The 26,090-nt window shown below is 43.7% G+C and overlaps 2 protein-coding genes across 3 annotated transcripts in view; one reads left to right on the top strand and one right to left on the bottom strand.

Annotated features, from left to right (window-relative positions):
• The window catches only part of trappc9 (trafficking protein particle complex subunit 9), a 231,958-nt gene extending 209,094 nt beyond the window's left edge, over nucleotides 1-22,864 (bottom strand). Inside the window, exons 1-9 of one of the 2 annotated variants that reach the window (XM_048229438.1) lie at nucleotides 22,683-22,864; nucleotides 21,003-21,605; nucleotides 18,708-18,853; nucleotides 18,067-18,192; nucleotides 15,029-15,055; nucleotides 12,602-12,723; nucleotides 9,806-9,931; nucleotides 9,112-9,328; nucleotides 3,922-4,065 (exon numbers count right to left, since the gene is read on the bottom strand). In XM_048229438.1, coding sequence (XP_048085395.1) covers nucleotides 3,922-4,065; nucleotides 9,112-9,328; nucleotides 9,806-9,931; nucleotides 12,602-12,723; nucleotides 15,029-15,055; nucleotides 18,067-18,192; nucleotides 18,708-18,853; nucleotides 21,003-21,586 — 1,492 coding nt within the window. In that variant the 5' untranslated portion in view covers nucleotides 21,587-21,605; nucleotides 22,683-22,864. The remainder of the gene's footprint in view (nucleotides 1-3,921; nucleotides 4,066-9,111; nucleotides 9,329-9,805; nucleotides 9,932-12,601; nucleotides 12,724-15,028; nucleotides 15,056-18,066; nucleotides 18,193-18,707; nucleotides 18,854-21,002; nucleotides 21,606-22,682) is intronic. The other variant, XM_048229439.1, reaches the window with a different exon arrangement.
• A 236-nt stretch (nucleotides 22,865-23,100) lies between these two features.
• btg4 (B-cell translocation gene 4) lies at nucleotides 23,101-25,021 on the top strand. Its single transcript, XM_048229948.1, has 4 exons — nucleotides 23,101-23,527; nucleotides 23,633-23,770; nucleotides 24,078-24,336; nucleotides 24,605-25,021. The coding sequence occupies exons 1-4, from the start codon at nucleotides 23,355-23,357 to the stop codon at nucleotides 24,803-24,805; spliced, it is 771 nt and encodes a 256-aa protein (XP_048085905.1). The 5' UTR covers nucleotides 23,101-23,354; the 3' UTR covers nucleotides 24,806-25,021.
• Nucleotides 25,022-26,090: the final 1,069 nt, after the last annotated feature.

The following is a 26,090-nucleotide window of genomic DNA, read 5'->3' on the forward strand; positions in this document are numbered from 1 at the left end:
CTGTGCCAGAGGCTGCTTGCTAACACTATACACCTCTGGCATACAAACACACGCTAAAGCCTCTTTGCCTTGGCCTCCATTCATACAGACCACAGCAGCCACAGACACTCCAACTACCAACGGTCCTAATTAAGCTGAGGTCTGTCCGGGGCCGACGGCCGAGAGGCGGAGGTGGACAAGGATGCACGCGACAAACATCAAAAGTTATGACTTTTAGGTTCCACTGGCCAGCTGTTTTGAAATACTGTATAATTTCCCATGGCAGGGTACATATTTGCCTTCATCCTGTTTGGGACTTTGCCAAATTTGGCAGCAAAGGCGTCCGGTCTTTCATACAACTGCTTTCACACTACACTTTTTTCCCTATTTCAGAGTGTCTAACAAAAATACACACCGCTTACACATACACACACACACATGCACACACTCCCTTGACGTCTTGCTATTCAGGTCTGCACAACACAAGCCAAACCACAAACTTTTTGATTCTGCACTGCATAATGACGAGTGGGAAACAGCTCTCATTCTTCACAGATGTCTGCAGGTTATTTTTAAACACAGAGCAGAACAGCAACTCCCTCTCTCCATCTTTCCCTCTCCATCTTTCTCTCTCCTTCTCACCCTAACCTCACCTTGTCCCCACTGCTTTACGTACTAGCCCTGAGGAACAGTAACCACATGATCAGGGAGTCCAAGGCGGCTAGAGGCCAATAATTAGCTTGTATTGGATCGCACCACAGTCTCGGACTACAGGCAGGTTCATGAAAGCATCTTCTCCCACCGGAGGCCAGAGTGACCCCAAAGGCAGTGAATAACACACCCCAGCGTGAGTCCCTTTCACGGGTCCTGAGGGGGGGTTGGACAGAGGTCCCAGAGGGGTTCTGCCTCAGACAGGCTTTTAAGGAACCTGTCCCTAAACCCAGAGAGAGCTTCTGGCTGCGGCCTGATGACATTAAAACAGAGACTAATGACAGTCAGGCTCCTCTACCTACTCTCGCTCTCTGTCCACTGCCATCTTCTTTATCTCTCAGTCTTTTTTTCTGAGGGGGCCTTATTATTTTTCTCCACCTCATTGATTCTATCTTTATTCTTTTCTCTTCCGCTCTCATTATACTTCCCAAATGTATTTCTCTCTCTCTCTCTCTCTCTCTCTCTCTCGCTCTGAAATGTGGTGTTTTTTTTTTTGTCTTAGTATTTGAACAAGGCCTGCAGCGGCTAGCGTTGCTATTGTCGTTGCTTTCTTCCTGGCAAACCTCAAGGAAATGCCAATGTTTTGACTTCTCCAAACAAAAGAAACTTTCACAAGAAGCACAACTTTCTGCTCTGAACTACAGTACAACGCTATTGAATGTGACATGTACTGCACAGCTTTAGAAAACATGTGCATGTAAAGTTGTGTGACAGTCAATTAATATTACATAGTAACTGTCAACGCTTATTACGTCGTCTCTATCCGCAATAAACCTGAGGCGCTAGTTTACAGCATTAGGTCTCAGAGGACTTCATTGTGTATACATGAGGAACACTGGCACATGTCTAGACAAGCGAGGTATCTGACGTTAATCACCATGTGGGGAGATGATGCCTTGTAAAAAAAAGCTGGGACTCTCTGATCTAGGAACAGCTCTGCGGGTGTCAAGAGAGCGAATATCTGGTGAGGGGAATTACATCCACTTCCCACTGCAGGGGTTATATACTGTATGTACTCAGATCAGTGCTCATTGGAAGCCATGAAAAGGATTTCAGCTGAACGGTGTTGGTAGCATCACAGGGGAGTGAAGAGCCATGCAGAAGCACCCTGGACAACCTTCCTTGCACATGTGTACACGGGCAGCTGTCCAGGACTATGGGCAGTCAGTGGGCATGAAGAGAGAAATGCCCCCTGCTGAGTAGGGGGTGAAAGAAAGTGCAGACTTGTATCCATGTGGATAGCAGCCTTACGCAAGAACAAAAAATAGAAGGGTGCTGGTCCCAACAGTCTTTTGGTAAGCACTGGAATGGGCAAAAAGAAAACGGCACTTACAGGTAGGAGGTGGACATTCGCTGCAGGAGAAGGAAAGAACCTCACTGCACGCAGAGTGAAAATTGGTGAAAACATGAGTGCCAGTGTGTCTGTGTGTGCGTGCATGTGGTCATATGTGTGCACAAAATTGCCTGACAGCACACTGAGGATGAGAGCATATCAATGAGCACAGCAGGCGGGGAAGGACAGACCTGGAACATGATCATCTATAAAGTTTAAAACCCATCCTCTCCACATGACAGAGAGAGAAAGTGCCTGTTCGTGCATGTGAGAGAGAGAACACCTGTGAAGCACGTGCAGGTGAAAGTGCATGTGTACATTTGCGTGCATGTCAGTCACAAAAGGGAAAGTAACAGGGCAGTATACACACACAGAGATAGAGACACGCACACCAAGAATCTGACACACACACACACACACGTTCCACTCCTTAACACGCAACCCAGCTTGTGCCCTTCTGTGGAGGTCAAACTCATCTCGGAGCTCCGTGTTCCGAAGGCCACCTCTCACGCAAGGACTGCATGCCTTCCCCTGCCTGTGCCTCTGCCTCAGCAACTGGGGCTGGTCCCATGGGGCCCCCGACGCTTGCTGTGATCAGCATCTGCTAGACTGAGCACTAAGTGGTGTCCAGTCCCACAGTGTTACTAAACTAAAGTGTTACACACTTGCCTTGATTTGGCAGACCGCTGTCTTTGATGTTAGCATGCTCCCTCTAATGTTGGGTTTAGTGGCTGATGCAGCTGGCAGTGACTGGTGTGTGTGTGTGTGTGTGTGTGTGTGTGTGTGTGTGTGCGGCAGTAGTAAAGTTCGCCATCCCTCTTGTTTTTCAGAGGACTGGTAGGGCACCAGTGACGCAGACCCTTTTCTTCAGATGCAAGAGCACTGGGTTTGGAGTGATTTCGCTTTATGAGCCGGATCTTATCCACTGTTGTGACGAGCGAGACAACACAAACAAACAAAAAATGCAGCGTGAGCATAAACAAACATCCTGCACTGACAGGGCTGTGCCGCGGTGTTGGCACACGCCGGCAAAAGATAGGATAACAACCGCGGCGTTGCGCTGGCGGTAGAAGTCAGCGAGAGTGCATTGATCGGCATAGAGAGGGGGGCTCAGGCAAAAAGCACCCCCCCCCACCCCCTTCCCTCCGTCCACACACACATTATGATATGGAGCCAAACACACAGAGCTGCAGATCAATAAGCACTGAAATTACCGGGGCATAAAAATAGCGTTTGTTTGGGGAAAACGAAAGCCAGCTGTTATGAGGAGCAGAACTGACTTCCAGACATGAGTCGATGGCCTGCACAACAGAAAATCGGAGAGGAAATCTAGAACAACAGCCCAATAAAGAAATGGTTTAACTCGTAACTTAGCAGAAAATGCAACTGACAGCGGTAGTAGTATGTTTTCCTCCACTAGAAATTCTAAATGTGTTTTGACATTGTCTCACCTCAACTAAGCGAGACAAAAATAATTATTTCAGCAACAAATGGACAGCTCTTTTGATCACAAAATAAATATTCTGCTCAGGGTCAAAAGAGATCACTTCAGAGGAAAATGATTTAATGAAAATGGCTTTGAAACAGAAAAAATATTACCAAAGCTCTTGCAACAAATATGATTTGCTCTTCAGTCATTCATGCTGATAAGTCAACTAGGGTTTGTATAAAAGGTGGGGCAGTGGCATTTCAACCAATACTTGCCATTGTGATAGTAGTACCTCTCCCTGATTACTAAAGTGCCTAAAGTAAACAAGAAGGACTCATACTGTGGCAGATAGAGTGGATGTAGAGAAGGGAAGAGAGAAAGGAAGAGAGAAAGAGAGGGAGCACAAGTGAGAGACGTGGAGAGAGAGAGAGAGAGAGAGAGACGACACAAGACAGGCGGGGGAGCTGACCTTGATCAGACAGGAAGTCCAGCATGGTCTGCAGCAGGAAGGACAGGTGTCTGACGGACAGGCCTGGGTTGCCCATGCGACGGGAGGCGTACACCAGCTCATGGAGGAGACGCATCTGTACCGCTGCCCATCCCCGATGGGTACCTGAGAGAGATGAGAGAAAAGAAAAGAAGAGAAGAGAAGAGAAGGGAAAGAAGAGAAGAGGAGAAAGAAAGAAGGAGAGATGGGAAGAGGTGTGTGTGTGTGTGTGTGTGTATATAGAAAGAAAGAAGGAGAGATGGGAAGAGGTGTGTGTGTGTGTGTGTGTGTGTGGATAGAGAGAGAGAGAGAGAGAGAGAGAGAGAGAGAGAGAGAGAGAGAGGGAGAGAGAGAGAGAGAAAGAGAAGAGGAGAAAGAAAGAAGGAGAGATGGGAAGAGGTGTGTGTTTGTGTGTGTATAGAGAGAGAGAGAGAAGAGGAGAAAGAAAGAAGGGGACATAGGAAGAGGTGTGTGTGTGTGAGAGAGGACAGAGAGAGAGAGAGAGAGGAGAGAGAGGAGAGGAGAGAGAGAGAGAGAGAAAGGAGAGATGGGAAGAGGTGTGTGTTTGTGTGTGTGTGTGTATAGAAAGAAAGAAGGAGAGATGGGAAGAGGTGTGTGTTTGTGTGTGTGTGGATAGAGAGAGAGAGAGAGAGAGAGAGAGAGAGAGAGAGAGAGAGAGAGAAAGAGGAAGAGGAGAAAGAAAGAAGGAGATGGGAAGAGGTGTGTGTTTGTGTGTGTGTGGTGTGGATAGAGAGAGAGAGAGAGAGGAGAGAGAGAGAGAGAAAGAGAAGAGGAGAAAGAAAGGAGAGATGGGAAGAGGTGTGTGTTTGTGTGTGTGTGGACAGAGAGAGAGAGAGAGAGAGAAGAGAAAGAAAGAAGGGGACATAGGAAGAGGTGTGTGTGTGTGTGTGTGTGAGAGGACAGAGAGAGAGAGAGAGAGAGAGAGAGAGAGAGAGAGAGAGAGAGAGAGAGAGAGAGAAAGAGAAGAGGAGAAAGAAAGGAGAGATGGGAAGAGGTGTGTGTTTGTGTGTGTGTGTGTATAGAAAGAAAGAAGGAGAGATGGGAAGAGGTGTGTGTTTGTGTGTGTGTGATAGAGAGAGAGAGAGAAGAGAGGAGAAAAGAAAGAAGGGAGAAGGAGAGAGATGGGAAGAAAGGTGTGTGTGTGTGGATAGAGAGAGAGAGAGAGAGAGAGATGAGAGAAAAGAAAAGAAGAGAAGAGAAGAGAAGGGAAAGAAGAGAAGAGGAGAAAAGAGGAGAGAAAGAAAGAAAAGGGGGACATAGGAAGAGGTGTGTGTGTGTGAGGAGAGGACAGAGAGAGAGAGAGAGAGAGAGAGGAGAGGAGAGAGAGAGAGAGAGAGAAAGAAAATGAGAGCAAATCCATCATAAGGTTTAGGTACACCCAAGTTCACACATGACTGCACAAAAACACTCAAAAAACAGGGAAGCAGATCCACCTCCTAGAGTTTAGGTGAGAATTTAAATGCTCATCTTTAAGCAAACTGAAATGAATGAGCTCCAATCAGTTCTGGGCATAATTACACCGTTTGTCTGGTGGGTGAGAATGTTTTTCAGAGGTCTAAGAGGACCTCCATTCCTTTTTTCATTCTCTCCCTTTTCCTCAATCTTTCTCTAGCTCTTTCTTTCGCGTCTATTTCCGGACTGTTATTCAATGTAATGCCACTGTAAGGTCAGCAGCCTTTGCGCGCCCCCCCCCACCCCACACACACACCACTGACAGAAGGTTCAGTGGTAAGGTCCAGTCATGCTGAAGTTACACACCAGTGCACCAGTGCCCTTAAATAATCCCCCTCCACCCCCACAACTCTCCTGTTTCTTTCCTACTCTGTCTAACCTGTCACTGTCCCTGGCATGTGGCTGTTAAGGGGGGGTGTAAAGGGACCCAGGAAAAGGAGTCAGGGAGAGGTGGAGAGAGGAGCGCTTTTATCTGCTCAAGAGGAGGATCGGGGAGGAGGAAGAGAAGGAGGCTGAACAACATTTGTTCTGCTTTAAACATAAACATGGCTATTTAATGAGCTCTGAGTGTGATGGAGATGGTTGTTGGTGGGTGTACTTTCCCCTCATGATTTTTCTGTTTTAGTATGCATATCAACAGTTTTTTTTTTTTTTTTCAAATTTCAACCATAATCGTAAAAAAAAATGACTGCAAATCCTTTCCCAGCAATCCTCTTCTCTTTCTCCACCTTGGAAAGTGCACCCTTTCGTTTGGGCCCTAAAAATAGCGCGGTTCCACCTGTCTACTGCAGATTTGACGTGAAACGAGGCCTTTATCGGTGGGTGGGATGCAAGGTGAGGGGATGGGGGAGGAATGGGATGGGAGGGGGGCTAATCCAACAAAGACTGTCAGTTATGTCTGCTAGATCTCCCTCTTCTTCCTACCTCTCAACCCTCAAGAACATCTTTCTCTCACAAAATGTGAGGATAGATCATTATTATGGGAGGCAGAAAAGTGGGGGCCAATCCAAAGTGTGGTGCAACAAGACACTTCTTTTCTATTCAGCAAAGCCTCCCCACACACAATTTGTATTTGGTTAGATGACAACTAGAAATGCTAGAATACCGTAATTTCCTATCTTTTAGCCGCGGTTTATACATTGATTTTGCAAAAAAATTCAGCTATGAGGTTAATATGTGGGGGCAGTTAATATGATATTAATATGGTTTTGTTTTTTTAACTTGTATAAAAGCACTGTCCTGCAGTTTATACACAATGTGGCTAATACACAGGAAATTACTGTAATGGCTACAGGTAAGTTTAGAGCAACACATCTTGAGCTCATTCATTTCATCCAATTTGCCTGTTCCAAAGCATCCACACAAAAACAAAAAAAAACCTTGTTTTCGGAATAACATTTACAACTGGGTCGGACATTTTATGCATTCTGTCTGCAATAGTCCAATTCAAATTAGTCATACGTGTGTAAATACATCCCTTTCCTCCAGTACCTCGCCGACAACGTGTCAAGCTGGTATTAAAAGCATTATAGAATTAACGCGCGGAACAAAAATCATAAGCATGAGTACTGCTGTGTGTAAGCAAGAGCAACATTCACAATAGTGACAAATGACTGAAAATTACATATTCACAAGCCTGGGAAATGGAGACATTTTTGAAGTACTGAATTAAATTGTGTTATTTGAAAAAGGATGAACCAGTGGGGAGGGTATCAACCCAGTGGGCGAGTTTTGACTGGCTGTAAATAAAAGCCTTTTTGCAAGCAAATAAGTTTTTTTTGTTTTTTGTTTAACAACGATGATGGTGTAGACAGAAAGCAATCAATCTCTGTGGGTTAAAAAACAAACATGAAACAAAACAGAGTAAAAAAAAAAAAAAAACATTTATTTATGCAGTTTCAACAACCCCCAGCCAGTTTCAAAAGGCGAAAAGCAAACAGCTCAGTGATGATTGAGAGACCCCTCCAATCTAACCTAGTGACCCCACCTCTTTTCTTATCCCCTCCTCTCACTCTCTCCCTCTTTAGTAATTGCAGAGCAAGTGAGAGTATTCCCAAGCTAATTAAAAACCCATTTCCTTCCACGTTCCTGCAGTTACTGCTGTCTCTGCCAATCTGTGTGCTGGAGGAAAAACCCAAACACACATCCCCTCTCGTTTACGTCTTCTGGCGCTCTAGTCCAGAAACGGCAAGGCCAGAGTCCCACTGGTCAATATCCACACATCCAACTGCATAATGGAGGCTCCATAGTCCCTCACCTGACACCTCACACCATCATTGCACACACCAATCATCCATCTTGCAGACACCTGCTAGGACTTAAACGGCCACTAGACACGTTAGGGCCAAAAGTGAAATCAAATAAACAAGAGCTGCCATCTTTAGTGTCTCAGTGGTGTGACCTGCAGTGTAGGGATAGTATTTAGGATGATATTTTGAGCGGCTAGCTGCAACAGGCATGATTTCTGCTGATCACAGCAGCCTGTTGGAGTATAGCACGCACACTGCCCATGGCCTATACGCTCATTGTAAGCACGGCAAAGAAAACAATATCGAGAGTGACAGCTGTAGCGCTCGGCTAAACGCTCCCACCTGCTTCCCTCTTTTTTGGGGTAATAGATTGCTTTTTTCCACTCGAGAACAAAGAGAGGAGGGGAGAAATCAATACTCCTGCATGGTTCCACCAGCCGTAACAAGAGGCTGATGGAGCATAAGAAAGACGGAATACAGGACAAGGACAGAGGGGGGAGGAAGGCGAACAGATAGAGGATACATTCTGGAGTGTGCTTATAAATCTTGACTTCAAAGAACAATGTTTCTTAAGTGTTCCGTCTGACTTTTCTTTCTTTCTTTCTATTCTGTTACATCAGCAACATTGTTTTTTATACACAGTGAAAAGAGGCAAGTCTAACTAGCCATCAGAGACAGCTCTTGCTAACTGCTAGGGTGTGTTTTTTATCCTTCAAACACCTTCAATTTTTTGTCCTGAACAAAAGCCTTTGTGGCAAGTCAAACAAAGGGAGAGGATGAGACGCGAAACATGTGCGTGGAAGTATGATTGAAGAAAAGGCTAAAACGGTAATGACCTTGCAATTGGGAGACCCAGGATTTAGTCTACATTGAGTGTGTGTGTGTGTCTTTCCTTTTTCCTTTCGAGGTTCACACTCACTGCATAGCTTTTAAACATGTCGTTGTGCCATATTTTACTTTATACCACTGCTTGGTTGAATTTCCCATTGTCATGCGTTCTTTAGAATGTGTAATAACCGTAGGTGGGGAACAACAGTTGTTCCAAAAGTTTGAATCAGAATTTGACTCTTGAGGTTGTGAGATACTAGGCGTCATCTGTGTATGAAGCAGCTGAATACATACAGATGGTGGCATAAAACTGCCAACTTAATCAATGAGATAAGGGACACAAATGCATTTCTATTCTTGTGTAATATAAACTCATTAGCGAAGCTAACAGATGTAAACCGAGAACTAAAAAGGCAAACACATGTTATGTGCTTTCTGAGACTTCCTGAGATCTTGTTGATGAGAACATCTACTTCAGCACATTATGGATTTTCCACAAATTTCCATTGGGTCTCAGAACTATTAGCTATCTTTAGTCATGCGATCTTCTTTTAGTAGAACGTCTTTTTCTCTCTAATGAGGTTCTTTTAAGGATAGGGCCTGAATGAAGATATTGCTATACCTTTGCTGAAGTCCTTTGGGTCGAGGGAGAGGCTGTAGCCAGGCAGAGTCTCCAGCAGCAGCTTGTAGCAGGCCCTCCAGCCTGGCTCAGGGATGGTGGGGGCCACACACTGCATGGCGGCCACTCGCTTGAAGAAGGCCGACTTGCGGTGGAAGCCAATGAGCTCGTAAAGCTCAGAGAGGACACTGTAGCGCTGGATCTTCTCTTCCTCTGACAGCTGGGAGAGGAGGTACAGTGGAGGAGAGAGAAGCACCACATCAAGTTGCTATATAAAAACGTCATAATCAATTAATCAAGTGATCAATACCTTACATACCATAGAAAACGGTCGACTCAGTAATAGCATTAACATATTGCAATATAGTATTTCTTTTAAGTATATTTTCTGGGGCTTTTTGCCTTTACCCCAACAGGACAACGAAGAGCAACAGGAAGTGAGTGGGAGAGAGAGAGAGATGGGGTGGGATCGGGAAATGACCTCAGGTCAGACTTGAACCCGGGTCCCTGTGGACACCTGAATCCATTCATGGCATACAGCACCCCCTGCAGTCTGTATTTCAATAACATTTGTTGTCACTAAATTGATCAAGTTAAGGAAAAGAAAAGGAGTGCAACAGAAAGGTAAGAGAAGTCAGCTGAGAAGAGCAGGGCGAAGGGGCAAGGACAGGAACAATGAGCTGGAGTTGGCGGTCACCTGGCCCAGGTTGATGTAGACAGCATTCTGGAGGAACTCTGAAGCCTCCATGGCCCTCTTCTGGATCGCCAGGACGCGGACAGCCTTCACACACGCCTCCAGCTCAATCACACCAGCATTCTTATACTAGTGGAGCACCAGAGAGACAGAGATAAAGAAAGATTTAGCATTTGTTATAGACCCTTTAGGTCCATATTTTTGAGACGCTAAAAAATGATGTGTGTAGAGTTTCTTTTAGGCACAGCTGGCCTGTTCACATCGGCCCATGGACAACAGATGCAAAATAACCATTTTGGCTAATTCTGACGCATTTACATTTTTATGTTAATTAATGTGCACTGTCTAAATAAACCTTAAATAAATAAAACAAATGTCTTTGCTGGCTTTGAATATTCCATTTGTCCAGGTAACATTCAATAGAAGCCATACATTTGATCAGAACTTGTGCTACAAGGACACTGATCTTGCAAACGGTTCAAAGCAAGACCTTTTTGGTCAAGACAACCTTAAACTTGGATCAGATTCTATGCTACACTCAGTGGGCAATTAAACAGGAACTTGCTCTTTCAACTTCGATTTGAACTGCACTGATGAAATCCTTAGCTTTTCATGATTTATTTTCCTAACACCTCACTCCACCATACACAGAGCACAGCATGTTAGGTCCCCATGTAGCACAGCCCGGGTCTTCGCACGCTTTTGAGCAATTATGGTGCTCATCACGGGAAGTGCTAATGCATCGCCACCCTTTCTCGAGTGCTATTTTTACCGCAGTGGCGTTATCTCAAGTTGGCTGAATGAACCAGCCGAGCGTGCCGCCGACTCGCTGAATGTATGGCCAAGGCCAATTTGCATTTCTAGGAATTAAGTGGCCAAAAGAACAGTCACACTGACATGCAGTCATGAGCATTTGTGTAACGGCTAAACTAAAACACCTCTCTTTTTAAGAAGGTCTGACCTTCATATGACACTGAAGTGGCCTCTGTATTCAATGTCTTCCATTACTACATAGTGCATTCATAATGGTGGGCACTCTGCATTCTGCAACTGAAAGATTGCTCTTTCTAGAGTCTCATAAACTGAAATGTTTACTATTCCACAGCTTTGGTAACTGAAAAATATTAGTAATCATAAGGACATAAAATAATTTCCTGAATCCATATGATTAGAGCATTTTCAAAAGTCTTTTTTTTTAGAATAGTGGAAATCAGAGTACAGTGCAGTAATATCACTGTGATAACATGCTTTTGATTTCAGGCAGCACAGATTTGAAAGCTGCAGGGCCCATGGCCCTGCTGTTAGTCACTTAGCGCCCACAGAGCTCCCCGAGGGCCGGCCTGCCAGTGGCTCTCGCATTCCCCCGTGTGTCAGCAGGGGTCACCGGGAGATTGTCCAGTAGATGGGGGCTCTTAGTGGGTCTCCTGACCCCATGTGGAAAAAAAAAAAAAAACAGCCCAATCGGTCACAGTCTGTTGGCCTCCACCAGAGACCGCAGACTGCTCACTTGTTAAAGCCCCACGGTTTTAATCATAAAATTAGCAACTACTGCAGAAAAAAAAAGTGTTCAAATATAAAATGGGAAAAAAGATGGTTTTCTGCTGAGTATTTGCTGGGGGAAATAAAGGGCAGGAGAAGGAGTAGGAGGAGGGGAGAACATATTTCTTTTGAAGGCCATTAATTCTGCAGGCCCCATTTTTAAGAAGGTGCCTAATGGTACAGCGTCTGTATCTGCTAATTAAAATCCAATTAATATCTGAATGCTTCGGTGTCAGGGGGCTCATTTAACACAGAGCGGGCAGAGTTGAACATGAAGGGGGCCGTGATGGCAGGACAATGCAAAAGGCCAATTAGTGATAACAAGGCATGCACCGGCTCCACACTGTTCATTAAAAGGACGTCACATAAGCAACACGTGCGGACTACACAATATCTTAAGCGTTGGCGCCAATGTGGACATTTGCATTTTCCCATTTTGTTCCCCCAAATTATTTCTGTATTTAGGAGATATAATGATATGAGTACCCAGTTCGTCTCTTAAGGCTGTGCAAACTGACCGAGGAGAGCCAACAGCTGCAAGACCTTTAGGACTCTCATCCCTTTGAATGAGTCCTAAAGATCGGTGTAATTCAAAAGGCCAGTGCACCATTCTCTTTTTAGCCCTTCCAGAACCTGCTTTGGACCCTGGGCTTGGCTGCAAGGCAGCCCTTGGGGGCGGCAAGCCGTGGCAACAGTCCTCACTGAAGGCTCCTGATCCAAATGAAGGCACAGAGTGCCCCCCACAGGAGAAATGTGGAACTGATGAGCCAGAATGTCTGGCACAGGATTCACCTCAGCGCTGTTCAGCACACACACACTACAGCGTCTCAAAGATTAAAATAGCTTCCTTAGCGAACTAGACACTAGAATACTAGACTGAAGGAGAAAGGAGAGCGTTTGCAATGAGCAATGAAGAGGACCCACAAGATTACACAGAGGTAACTGTTAGACAGGTTCAGATCAATGCACCAAGAATGCAAGAATTTGAAGAATGCGAGGATGAGAGATTCTTCTATTGTTATGTTTCTATTCTTTCATATACATTAACCTCTCAGTTAATTTCTATGTGTTCAAAGCCCAATCCCATGGATTTATGGGTTTACAAGAGAAGCCCTTTTATAAAATAAAGACATTTTTTTTGCAAATTTTCCTTTCTTTTTAACCTATTCTGTTTGTCTGACAGCCAACAAGGCTTGGATGTACCCACACTTAACCTTTTCATAAGAGGAGCGCTCAGGTCTTTCTGTGTGGCCAAGTTACCTTTCCATAGTAGGAGATAGCTTCTTTGTACTTCTCAATGATGTCCTCTGGACTGAGGCAGTTCTTGGCCCGCCCAATCTCTGTGCTGGTGTCCGCATTGATGCCATTGGTGGTGAGTGCCCCTGGTGGAGGGAGAAAAGAGAGGGGAGAGATCCCAGGAGCAACACAGAAATGGATATAAAAAAAACACAAAAGGAAGCAGGGAGGGAGGGAAGAAAGAATGACAGAAAAAAGACAGAAAAAAAGACATGATAGAAGTTACTGACCCCAAAAGATGACAGAAAAAAAAAAAGAAAAAGGGTGTCCTGAATCTTTTTTTTTTTTTTTTTTTTTTTTTAAATGGGCATACCTTGGGTCAAACGTGTTCAGAGACTAGGAATGATTTTCAATTGAGCATTAAATATTGACAGACTATCTGATTCATGACTAATGTGAGTAAACTAAACAATCAGAACAAGGCCACAAAGATTTCAAAAATCATCACAATTGGCTAGAACACTTCACGAGACACAGGCAGTCAAAATCTGAAAACTGCATGCCATGCAGGCCTTCTGTGGTGAACATCAAAGCAAACAAAAACAAAAATCAAGGAGCCCAACATCGCCTGTTAGAACAAAATCAGTGAGCTCGGAGGCAAGCTAAACAAAATTTCACTGATTAATCAGCTTAGGTGGCATTCATTCCTTCAAGCCATTGAAAGTAGAAACACAAAATAATATAATAAAAAGCATACACAGAGACAGAAACAGCAACTGGTGAGAGGAATTCTAACAGCGCGTTTAAAAATGTTCTTTTGCTCCTCCTTTGCCAACCCCTCTGTGAGGCATTTGCTGCCTGGAGCTATGATGATGAAGTTGCGGCAGTGCCTACTGGCACCTTCAGGGCTGCCAAATCTCCCAGAATGTTCTGGGCAACCACTAAAGATAGCCCACACGGGAGGCTGTGGTTTATGTAGTGGCCAAAATGGAACATACTTGGCTACCATCTGCATGAGGAGGGTCTAATTTTGGGTAGAGAAATACAGCGATATTTAAACAGGGGACATATGGGAGCAGGTAGTATTATTACTGTTTGATATGGTTCTTTGTAAGAAACAGAAAGCAGTGAGTCATTCTATGATGTGCAGCAGTTCACTATCCACCCACCGTGGAATTACATAATTTATTAGTCATGCCTCAGCACTACATTAAAAATGTAATTGCTCATATCTACATATATTCATCATAGCCATCATGAAATAGCCTACCACTCATATGCCTTAAATGATTTGCCAGACACCAGCTTATTATACAATTAAATATACAAGAAGTGAAGAGAAGTGACTTATATATGAAGTATGTCGAATGCATGCATGTCTGTACATCCTAGAAGCGCATAGCAAAGTGCAACCCAGTGTGTGATACCTTGTTGCAGCGCCTTGTGGCTATTAATTAAATAGCACAGCAATCACAATGTTTTAGTGTGAGTAACTAGAAAATGCCCTTATTCATTACAAAGTCCTCCTATCCTTTCCCTCATCCAAGCCACACTACCTATGCTAGAACAACCCTCTAGAAAAAAAAATGACTTGGCCAAGACTGAAACTTGTTAAGTACTCACAGCAGAATCCCTGCCTGCCTGACTGACTGTAGGTACTCTCTCGGTACGTGCCACGTCAATAGCAGTCAACAGATTGGGTCCCACAAAAATAACTCTTTTAGAATGCCTTCTGGCCAATCAGCCTCAAATACCACGTTAAAACTGGCACTGGGATACTTAGCAACAGCACCCTGTTCCATAGCAACAGGACTCTCACAATGACACAGCATATGAAGTTTTTTGAGCAACCAAATGTTGCTGTTTATGAACTCCACTTACTGTAGACATCTGTTAAGAGAAATCTTGTTTGCTATTTCAAGCATGATTGTTAGCCTAACAAGATTGTGCCTAATACAAATATCCATGTAGGTATAAATATTGATGCATATCTGTACATAAACTGCAAAAACTCAAAGATATGTATTTCCATGAGCACCATCTATGTTAAAATTCTGTTCACTAAACCATGAACAAAAAAATGTTGTATTTAGTGTACAACACTGCCCCCACCTGGTCGCCATAAAGCTTTCATAGAAAATGTATCCAGACAGCACAGGGACAAAAGGAATCAATTTAAACTATGATTGTATGCAATGACTGAAGGAAATCCTGATTGTTTCCTTTGGAAGAGGCAAGTCAGCCCTGGGAGTAAGGAAATCATACACACACACACACACACACACACACACACACACATACACATAAACACATAAACACACACACATAAACGCATGCAGAACAGAGGGACAACATAAAAAGGATGAGGTGAGTGGGTAAAGTCACCAGGGCACAAGCAAAGATAAGCAGCTTCTTCTACTTCTACTGCTACAGGCCAGCATGATACCATACCTGGGTCAATGAGAACCTCCTGTGCCCCTGAAATCACACAAAAGAGGGAGAGAGAGAGCCAGAGAGCAAAAGAGAGAGATACAGAGAGAGCGAGAGAGAAAGAGACAACGCACATTGACTCCTGAGCATACAGCGACGCTGTTACAATGAGCAGAGGTTAGTGTTGGCCAGACCGCAAAGTGCTGCCACAACGATAGAATGACCAACATTTTTTAATTTTTTTTACAGTCTGTCCAGAGGACTGCGGATATGACAGATGTCCAGGGTAACATTCGCTTGTTTGGGGTGCGATTGGGCACAGCACAGCAAGAAATCCACTGTTCTGGCCAGAACCACGTGATTAGACAGTTCTAAAGATGTTGAAAAAATGTAAATGTAAATGTAGATCCAGCTCCACAGCAGGCCATTCATAAGTCTAAATTCATTTACATCTATATTCATATAATTTAGCAGCCAGTTTTCAAGAGAGCTACAGGACTACGGAGCGGCCATTTTAAATCTGCAGGTCATCAGACAGCAGCAGCACATAGAGGTCAGTCCACCATTGGTCATGTCAAGACCACTGTTAGGGTTCACACAACACTGTTAAGTAAGCATGCAAGCTTTATGCACACTGGACATAATATTTTCTAGGCACACATACACATTAGTTTGGCATCCACAATTTATAAGCACTAAATCATTCTATTACAGATTAAAAGCAGTTAGAATTAAGAATCCTGAAATCTGAGCAAAACCATGTTAAATTAAAAACACCCATGTCAAAATGTATTATGTTGAAGGTAAAAGTTACCCAAACTGCATTCATTGTTGTTAGTGGTGTTGTCACTACTATTTCACATTTCTGCACTTTGGGGTGAATTCTCCCATGTGCGTAAGGGTGCGTAAGTCAAAAAAGTGCGCTTTTTAGCCTATGCAAATTCTCCCCTTCACTTAAACCTGTCATTTATGCGCAACGGAGGGGAGTTACACGTTTTGGGAGGAGCAACCCCTTATGTATACAACTCTTGCGTGCATTCTGCCACTGGCTCAAGCATCTTTTCAGCTACGTGCTCCCGAGGGCTCTATTAAGGTCGAGCATCGCTACAGGGTGAAACAGCATATTGCTCGATGTCAGCAGTAGGCCTAGTTCTAAATACATGTAGGTTACACAGAACTTTACAAATTAACATTACAATATCAAATTTGGTGGTCAATATGCTGCTACAGCTTCATGTTTTCCCCCATTACAGTGTCACACAACCCCCTTATAATAACCCACTTTGGATATTGGAGCTTAGCGACTGTGCATCTTCAGTTTTAACTTGACATGAAGTCATAATCCCATAGCCTACTTTGTTGGAATCTGTCCATTTCTTTCCAACTTGACCGAAGTCATCCATACATTTGCACAGAGGTCTGCACTATTGTCAAGCGGCATAGTTTATATTCTCCTGTCTCTTGATTCGTTTGTAATGGAGGCTGGCATTGTTATGCCAGTCTCTCTACTGTATTAAAAACTGCATAAGTCTACAGCTTGGTTAGCATAGATAAATTGATAATATGAGATGCAGCTGCCATTGAAACTTTCTTTCTCAACAGTGAGTTTTTAAATTATGAATCTACGCACCTCAAGCAGGTCTTGACTCTATATAAACAAACCTCAAAGCAAAAGTGAAATTTCATTTTTCAAGTAAATTCAAATTTCAAGTAAATTCTTTGTTAGGCTGTGTGATGACACACCATGTAGGCCGTTCGCTATTCAGTTCACCATGCTTACGTTTTTCAAAATCAAAGACTGGTTTGTGTTCTTTCTGGATTTAAATGGCATTCAGAAGGTCAATGAGAAAGTCCACGTTTTCATATCAACCTAAATTAACGAGGTGGTGGATCAGTCTGGTTCTATTTTGAATAAATCACGCCTCTTTCATAAGGCCGCCTTGATTTCAAACTTGCGCGCTGTGGGTGTGACGGAAGTGGGAATGGGAGAATGCGTCTAACTGTAAAGTGCGTAACTGAAGCACGAAAAAAAAGGGCTTAAGCGCAATATATGCACGAATGGGAGAATTTGCCCCTTTATGAATTAGCATCATGCTCTTCTTAACATCTATATCAATAACAAAGTCTTGATGATAGGGAGAATCAGTATTAGTATTAAGTGAATCGACTGAAAACCCCTTCATATCCATATAGAATGGCTTGGACTAGCTCATGCTTGAAGCTTCGCTAGCATGGGTTGCAGTAGAGGTTAGTGGCCAGGAGCAAAGGCACATGGGCAAGCAGCTGGTCTGTGTTAACCTAAAGCCAAGCCCGGGACACACACACACTCATGTCACTCGTAGAGATAGTAACATCGTCATGTCATCATTATTGCTGTTGTCGTAGTCATTAGTCATCACTGAAGGAGGCCGGTGATGGAAACTGCAAACCATCTGTCAAATCACGCTGACCGTTGGACTGGGCACAGTCAGAATGTACAGGTGTGAACATGGACACAACATCATTGGTACTGATGATAAACAAGCAAAAGTTTCAACACTTCTCTTGTTATCTGTTTATCTGCCACAAATAGAAAAATCTGGACTCAGCCTTACCCATTTCATGCCTCATGTGACAAGACAAAGAAATAAGATCAATTTGCAGCTTCTGGAAAAAAGCTAAGTGCTGTTGGTTGGCTCTTGCAACGGTTCCCAAAAGAATAGTCTCCTACACACAGCTGTATTAATTCTGTGTACTTATAAATGCTGAATAGCAGTATAAACACACAGCCTGGAATGGCATCTCCACATCCTTTCATTGCCTATTGAGAGCAAACAAATATTTTCTTCAAGAACAGTGCGTGGTTCCAAAACATCAGCTAGCTAGATCACACTGTCTGTGTCTACCCATGGTACATAATGAGTCGCTCTCGTTTCTCAGATTCTCCATCCGGGTTATGTCGCTCCATACCAGTGGATCGGTCCACCCACTCTCACCTGGCTGGAGTCCACACAGAGATCCCATCTGCACTCACCTGGTGGGCATGCACACGATTACAGACCCCACCGCCCCTCCCTTACCTGGTCTGTGCCTCTTTCCAGAGTCTGCTGCCTGGGAGACACTGGGCTTCCGGCCCGCTGTTTTCCCAGCGGTGCCTCCAGGGTAGTGGAATATGACTGATGCAGAGCACAGGCCCTCTAACGCCGCTGGAGACGCAAACACAAATACCATAAGGCTAACGCACAACATTGAGCAACTGCAACAAAGCATAAATTGACTACAGAAAACACTTTTAAAGCACAACACAAACAAAAATATTTCACAATAGTAGGGCAGTCGTGGCCCACTGGTTAGCACTCTGGACTTGTAACCGGAGGGTTGCCGGTTCGAGCCCCGACCAGTGGGCCGTGGCTGAAGTGCCCTTGAACAAGGCACCTAACCCCTCACTGCTCCCCGAGCGCCGCCGTTGAAGCAGCTCACTGTGCCGGGATTAGTGTGTGCTTCACCTCACTGTGTGTTCACTGTGTGCTGTTTGTGTTTCACTAATTCACCGATTGGGTTAAATGCAGAGACCAAATTTCCCTCACGGGATCAAAAAAGTATATATACTTATACAATAGATTACACAACACACTGAATTGATTGCATCCAAGTTGGCTGGATAACCACACACACAAACACACATACACCCTCTCCTACTGTAGGTGTTCTGCAGTCTTACCTCCCAGCCACAGGAAGTCATTGACAGAGCGCAACAGCTCCACAGCCATGTGGTAGTGCACCAGGGCGTCCTGCAACATGCCCGCCTGCAAACACAGGTCCCCCACGTGCTTCCTCATGCGCCCCTGGCAGCGCTTCTTATAGTGCCTATGGGAGTGGTGAGGGCAGAGGGATGCGGGGATAAAATGACAGGAAGACGGAGGAGGGAAATCCGTCAGTAACAAACTCAAACATTCCCTTAAAATGATCAACCCTTCTTTACTACATGAACAGCACTGAATGTGAGTGCATGTGAGGTTTGAAATTTTAAATGGGGGGGGAAAAAAAGTTGTGTGCGACTTGATTTAAAATGTCACAGGACCCATGGGACAGCTTCATATGTTATCAGTTTCTGGAAATAAAAAGCTATTGACAGGCTCCCTGCTGCTAGATGGCCTTATCTTATCGGCTCCAGATCGCCACAGCGGGCTCTGTAAAAGCACACCAATCAGTCGAGCAATTCAGTAGCAAAAGGAACAAGGGGAGCACAGGCAAACACAGGCGTCCTAGTGAAGGGTAGCCGCCAAACAAGGAGAAAAGCCTAACCTCTATGTTTGTCGGTCACAAACAAAACAACAACAGGATGAAAAGAGGAAAAGAATAAAAGGGGACATGTTGGTGAATGGAAGGAGGGAGAGCTCATGGACAAAAGACCTCTGAGAGGCATCACCAGTACCCAAGAGACTGTGAGGTGGTCAAGTGTCTTCTGACAGAAACATCACACAGCAAAGTTAAACAATTTAAAGACAAACTACCAGATTTAAAAACACCTCTTGCTAATAAAATCCTAATCTTAAATAATATTCCACACTTAAACTAACATGGAAAGTAACAGAGTAAGGCTACGATTCAATTGCCAATAAGAAACTTTCTTTTAATAGTCTCAGTCATCCTAAAGGGGGCTTCCACTTGCGGCTAAATTCTTCTCATGAAATCCAGCCTAAAGCTTCCGACTGGTTGCTTGGTGACCCTCCTCAGGTGAGTACATGGATGTCATATCCCCAATTCATGTCATCAGTGATGAGTGCAATGATCAGCCTGGCTAAAGGTGTGGCCATGTCCATGAATCCTCATGTGAAATCCATGTACTTATGCTCAATACTAGGCTAACAATTCCGGATCATTACAATCAAAGGCAGAATGGACACTTGACCCTCCAAGTCTCCCAAATCCAAAGTGGGGCCAGAATTATCTAGGCAATACTGGGCTTGCAACAGGCTGGCAAACACACAGCCATTCACAACCACCAACTCCTACTCCAAACTCAGATCACTTCATAAGAAAAAGATATGTGTGACATACTTTGTACGGTAAGTGTGATTCCTACTAGTGGAATATTCTCACTTTAACATGTTCTGTTCTTTTCTCTATATATTGCCCTACCACCATTAAATACACTTGTAACATAAAATTAAAAGCTTGGCACTGGAATAGGGACATTTAGTGTAGCAAATATTTTCTGTAATAAAAGTCGAGTAAAAGCAAAGACTGACTTCCTGAGTACTGATGTTAAAAGACAATTTAGATGCAATGACTAACAAAACGTCCTGAATTGAGCAAGCTTGACTAACTACCACAATAACAGCATAATATAGGCATTCCAGTACAACAAGTGTACTTCCAGGAATTAAAAAAAAAAAACTAACTAATCAAGCTAAGATTTCCTCGAGGGTTTTCTTGTCTTCAAACAAGGGATCTATCATCTAAGTACACGGGAGGAGGAGGAGGAGAGGGGGTCAGAAGCTGATGGGATTGGCCAGGGTGAAACTAAAAAGCAACATACAAAACCAAAGTCTCACCTTTTCACACCCAACAACAAACTCACAGGACAGTATGGTTGAAAAACAGAAGAAAAGATAAATAAACCAAGGCAAAACCGGGTGAAAAACAACAAAGAACAGAAAACAACAGAAACAGAGAAAACAACAACACAAATTATGACACAGGAGAGAAAAACAGGCAAGGTCATTCCTAAGCGAGGTTCATGTCATGAGTATCTGACCAAAACAAAAACACACACATGAAGCATTGGATTTGTCCCACACATTATACCTCTCATATCTTTAACCTTCCAGCCACTTTGTTTAATACCATCCAACGCAACATATTTCATGTGGCAACTATTGACAATCACACTATTCTGATACTTGTCTCCCAATAATTTATGAACTATATACCTGCCTGACAACTCCCGTTTGAAAACCACATGGAGAATTATCGGTCTATTCCAAAAGTCACACAACACATGCCCACTCACCTGCTGTCTGTGTCCAAACCCACAAAGTCCTTCTTCTCAAATGGCACACAAAGGAGTGGAATCTTGTCTCCAGACTTGTCCGTGGCGCGGTCCAGCCGCTTGGACTCGAGCACGATAAAGATGGACTCAACAAAGTCCTCCACCCGGCGTTCCACATCTGGGCAGTCGTCGTAGCTGGGGTAGAAAGCCACATCGGTGCGCTGCTGCTCTGCGATCTCACCCTGAAGGCCGAACACCAGCAGGCGCGAGTCGTACAGCGTGGCGCCGTACACCTCCTTCTGACAGTGGAAGCGGTCAGACGTCTGTGGCCACTCCTTGGGCGTGGCGCAGGTGGTGACGGACACGAGGCCCACCACCTTGCGGTGCGTCTGGAAGTCTCCCCACTCGTTGTTCTCGGGCGGGTAGTGGTGGCGGTAGCGGATGTAGAGCTGGCGCTGCGAGTCGCGCACGCTCACCTGGCTCACACTGGCGATGCGCTTGTAGATGCGGAAGAACTGCTCCTCGGGCACGATGCCCACCGGCTGCACCACCACCAGCACCGTCTGGTGGTCCTCAGCGCACTGCATGTAGTCTGGGACGCTCATGGCTTCTCATGGAGGGTCACTGAGAGGAAGACAAGAGTAGGAGAGAACAGCAAAACAAACAGGCCATTAGAGGCTTGCAAACTGACTAAGAGGTAAAAAAAAAAACTACATCCGGTAGACTGGACAGGTCAAGGTAGACTACAAGTGGACTAAACTGTAAAATCTTAAACAGTATGCCCATCAAAACAGAAGAAAACATGCAAAAGACTATAATTCCCACATGTGGACCCATTTTGTATTATACCATAGCCTACTCTAGTGAGCAAAATTATTCCTTGTGTCCAGTCAACACACTTCAATGCACTCAAGAGGGAACATAAACCCAAACATGTTATTTGTCAATGAGTACATCCAAAGCAAGCACTGGTAGTTAACAGAAGCAAGGGAGGGGGGGTGGAAATAACTGCAAAAACTATTCCACATATATAAATTCAACTAAAAGCATTAGGCCTATTAGGCTACTACACAATCAATCAGGTTTCACAGAGCATCTTCTACCTTAAGCATGTCTCCATGCTCAGAAAATAAACTGCAGCCATCCACTTTACTTTCACTGTCTCACTGACTACGTCGTCCACTTGGCCTGCTGTTAGTGTGCTTTGTCAAAAGTGCCAAGATATACTAAAGTAGTGTACCTATTTCGAGGGGTCCCACTCCAAACAAGGAATTCAAGCCTGTGAAAGTCTCGCCAGCTAACAAACGGCACATATAGTTAGCTAGGTAGAGTTGTTAGCATACTGCTAGTTCCGCACACGAAACGGCTGTGTTCGTGACCAGTTCAATTATCATCTGAACAAAAAGTGTCCTAAAACAATGAACGGAAAACCGGTTTGTGGGGGAAATTATCTTCTAACAAGCTCACTAGTTCACCAACCTGTCAGACATGCACAGGTGTCTCACAAGAACGCTTCCTTACGCATTCATTCAGAGCATCGTTCTGTCGTAATCAGAATTAGATCAGAATTCTATGTCGATTTCTTTGTAGGCATTAACACGGTCACATTATCTGAAACAGTCAGATATTCTGTTGATTGTATTTTAAATGCGCTTATCTACGTAATGGAATAAATGCAGTTTTTTTTTTATAGCTACTTACATTCTGTTTTTGAAAACACAGCTGGGAAGATCTCTTCTTCTTCAGTAAATGACAGCAGCCTACTTGAATTATAACTCAGAGCACCCTCTGCGGTGAAGGAGGGGACATGCAAAGTAAATGTAGCCTAGTAGGTATGAATGAATGTGATGCCTGTTTAACTTATTGCAGGCCTACAGGTCTACAGCCATAGTCTACAGCCCGTGGACAAAGCTATATCCGTACACTTAAAAAAGCCAATCCGCCTTTTCTTTAACCACTGTCAGGGATCTAGCACCCTCTCCCAACCCCCAACCCCCAGATCAGTGGGATAATGACAAACGAGGGCATGACGTCACCAATTAACCAACACCTGTTTCCAGGAATAGGATAATTAAAATGCGTCGAAATGTCTTTAAAAAGATTCAATGGAGTTCTTTACTTTGGAATCTATACAGCGATTGGAAGTGTGAAATCATTTTTGCAAGCCTTCGGAGACGGCAGATGTGTTTGACGTCAACCTTAGCATCAAGAATTTCAATTTGGTCCGTGTAGGAACTTTGAGAAGACCTAGGCTGTAGCGTAGCATATATTTGTCCCTTTTGTTAGGAGTTGTGTTTTTATTATATCGGGTTTTATGCCATAACAGGTAGACTACACAAGTAGAAGCATTTTTATATTTTTTCCAAACAAAAAATGAAGGAAGAGATTGCAGCAACTGTTTTCTTTATAGCAAGGCTTGCACAGAAATATGGTAAACTGGATCGAATTGCCAGGGATAAATTTGCTGTTTCTCTTACTTCAGTTCTTTTTGAGAAATTCAAAAACCATTGGTATCCTAGCAATCCATCGAAAGGTCAAGCGTTCAGGTATCCTTAACTGATGTTGCTGTATATAGGCCTACAGAAATGGTAATGTGTTGGCCACTGATGCCATCATATGATCCTTTTTGTGTTTTTTTTTTTTTTTTGAAGATGTCTCCGGGTGAATAAATTACAAGTTCGAGATCCAGATCTTGAAAAAGCTTGTTGTCAAAGTGACCTTGATTATGATGACTTGGGACTTCCTTCAGAGATGACCGTTTGGGTAGACCCAGGAGAAGTTTCTTGCAGGTAAGTGGCTACTTTCATGTAATTTAGGTTAACTTTTTTTATTTAAAGGTTTATGTAGTTGTCTCTGGTATGAATGTCTGGAATATGCCAGAAATACATTGGCATTACATTCTTTTCATTTAAAAGTAGTCCTACATTCTGCTACTGATTTGTTGACACATATTCACACACTTCATATGTGAAACCCCTGGAAGGCAAGGATATTGTGGTGGTTAAACTATTCAGGTGTGGTCCTGTATGGTGAGCTTGAGTGGAAAGCCACACTGGACCTTTGCAAATGTCATCAAAAATTGTGTTTGTTCAAAAGGTATGGTGAGAAAGGCAGCCCGTTCTGCGTAACTCAACTGGAGGGGCAAAAGTGTGATGGGGACTTCTCACGCCGAATAAACAATGCTGTGGAGAGGGCATCTTCAGATTACCACTCTGGAACGTCCTCTGATGAAGAGGGGGACAGCATAAGCAACAGCAGCAGCATCAGCAGCATCAACAGCAGTAACAGTAGTTGCCTGTCTGCTCCAGAACAGAAGACCATCCCCACTGTCAGCAATCCCAACAGTGTTTATCAGGTACATTTGTAGTCTCAAAACATCAAGGAAACATTTGGTGTTCTGATTGCCCAAGTCCATGTTATGCCTGGTGCAGAGTTGGTCTGCATTCAGAGTCTTTGGCCAATGCAGGGCATAAGTTGGGCAAGTGACCGGCCATTTCAAATGATAACAGCTTTGAGAAATATCTTGCTCTGTGCATGCTTTCAAAATTGACCTGCAACTGCATTACTAATGAATTGACTGCATCAGATGAATGTGTAATTGTCTTCAAAACATTTCGTTGCAGTTCAGTGAGTTTGCTCCACCTCCTCAGTCATGGAACCCTTACCTGAAAAGGAAACCTTATCCTGGGGATGGTTATCAACCGCACAACTCTGCCAATGGCCCATTTCCACAGCACAAGTCTTTCAAAAGTTACCGACCTTCCTTTGCTTTTTCAGGGCCACGAGTGGACAAGTATCACTGGGTCAGTAAGAATAGGTCCTAATGGCTGATGAGCCTGCACCCACACCCATGAACCTGCAAAATATTGACCTCCATGTACTGTTAATCAGTGATTTGAAAGGGCTCTTACAAAGCCTATTTCTGCAGTATCCATCAGCAAAACTAATGAGCACTTTAGTCTCTTAGTTATTGTTGTGGAACCATTTTAATGTTTTATGAAATGTATTTTAAATGTTTTAATACCTTTATACATGTGAATGAGAAAAAAATAAATAAAATCTCTAACATTCATTAAACTCCTTGTCCTGCTTCCTCCTTTTTTTCACTGAATAACTTGAATGGGGGCAGTCGTGGCCTACTGGTTAGCACTTCGGACCTGTAACCGGAGGGTTGCCGGTTGCAAGGCACCTAACCCCTCACTGCTCCCCGAGTGCCGCTGTTGATGCAGGCAGCTCACTGCGCTGGGATTAGTGTGTGCTTCATCTCACTGTGTGTATACTGTGTGCTGTGTGTGTGTTTCACTAATTCACGGATTGGGATAAATGCAGAGACCAAATTTCCCTCACGGGATCAAAAGAGTGTGTGTATGTGTGTGTGTGTGTATGTATATATATATATATATATATATATATATATACACTATACTTGATGCTCTGAGTTAAAATTGCTCTGCCAACAAAGCACCACTTGGCTAACTTGGGGCCATACTGTAAACCTAGATTTAGTTCTAATAACTTTTAGGTGGTCATTACTAGGCTAATATTTGTGAAAAACCTTTCATAATGAAAATAAGTTTGTAATAGTCAAGTGAAATATGCTTTGTGCTGATCATGCTCATTTAGTAAAGAAAACTAAGTTTGTTTTTGCAAGGAGGGGTCTAATCAAAATTCATCCGCTAGGGGTGCGTCCGTAGATTTCATCAGAGCATCTGCTCAGTCAGTCGAGAATGTCTAATAGTCTGCTTATCATTATCTGTTTTTCGAGGGGATGAATCTTGTCATGTCTTTAATGTCTGTCAGCGATTTCTTTCTTTTTCAAAGATGAGCCAAAACTTCTCCAGAGGGGAGAAAATCACTTAAGATTCGGGGCATGTGTAGAGTTGCGCCTATATTCTGGCATGCTAATAGGGCAAGTCGGAGCTAGCTATGAACAGAAGGGGAAGATCCATCATGTCTCGGTAAGTGTCAAAATGCTTATAGTAAAAAAAGACATGCTCACCTGAGGGTATCTATCTATGTTAAGTGTATAATGTTATTTGAGAGGGGAGTCCAGAAAGTAAATAAAAATGAATAATAGCATCAGTAGCAGACACATTCAGCTAGCTATAC

The sequence above is a fragment of the Alosa alosa genome, chromosome 20, assembly GCF_017589495.1.
Source record: "Alosa alosa isolate M-15738 ecotype Scorff River chromosome 20, AALO_Geno_1.1, whole genome shotgun sequence".
Classification (NCBI taxonomy): Eukaryota; Metazoa; Chordata; class Actinopteri; order Clupeiformes; family Clupeidae; genus Alosa; species Alosa alosa.

Coding starts and splice junctions, on each gene's coding strand:
- btg4 (XM_048229948.1), top strand. CDS start 23,355: ATGAAGGAAGAGATTGCAGCAACTGTTTTCTTTATAGCAAGGCTTGCA. Junction 23,528..23,632: donor TCGAAAGGTCAAGCGTTCAG/GTATCCTTAACT, acceptor TTTTTTTTGAAG/ATGTCTCCGGGTGAATAAAT. Junction 23,771..24,077: donor CCAGGAGAAGTTTCTTGCAG/GTAAGTGGCTAC, acceptor TTTGTTCAAAAG/GTATGGTGAGAAAGGCAGCC.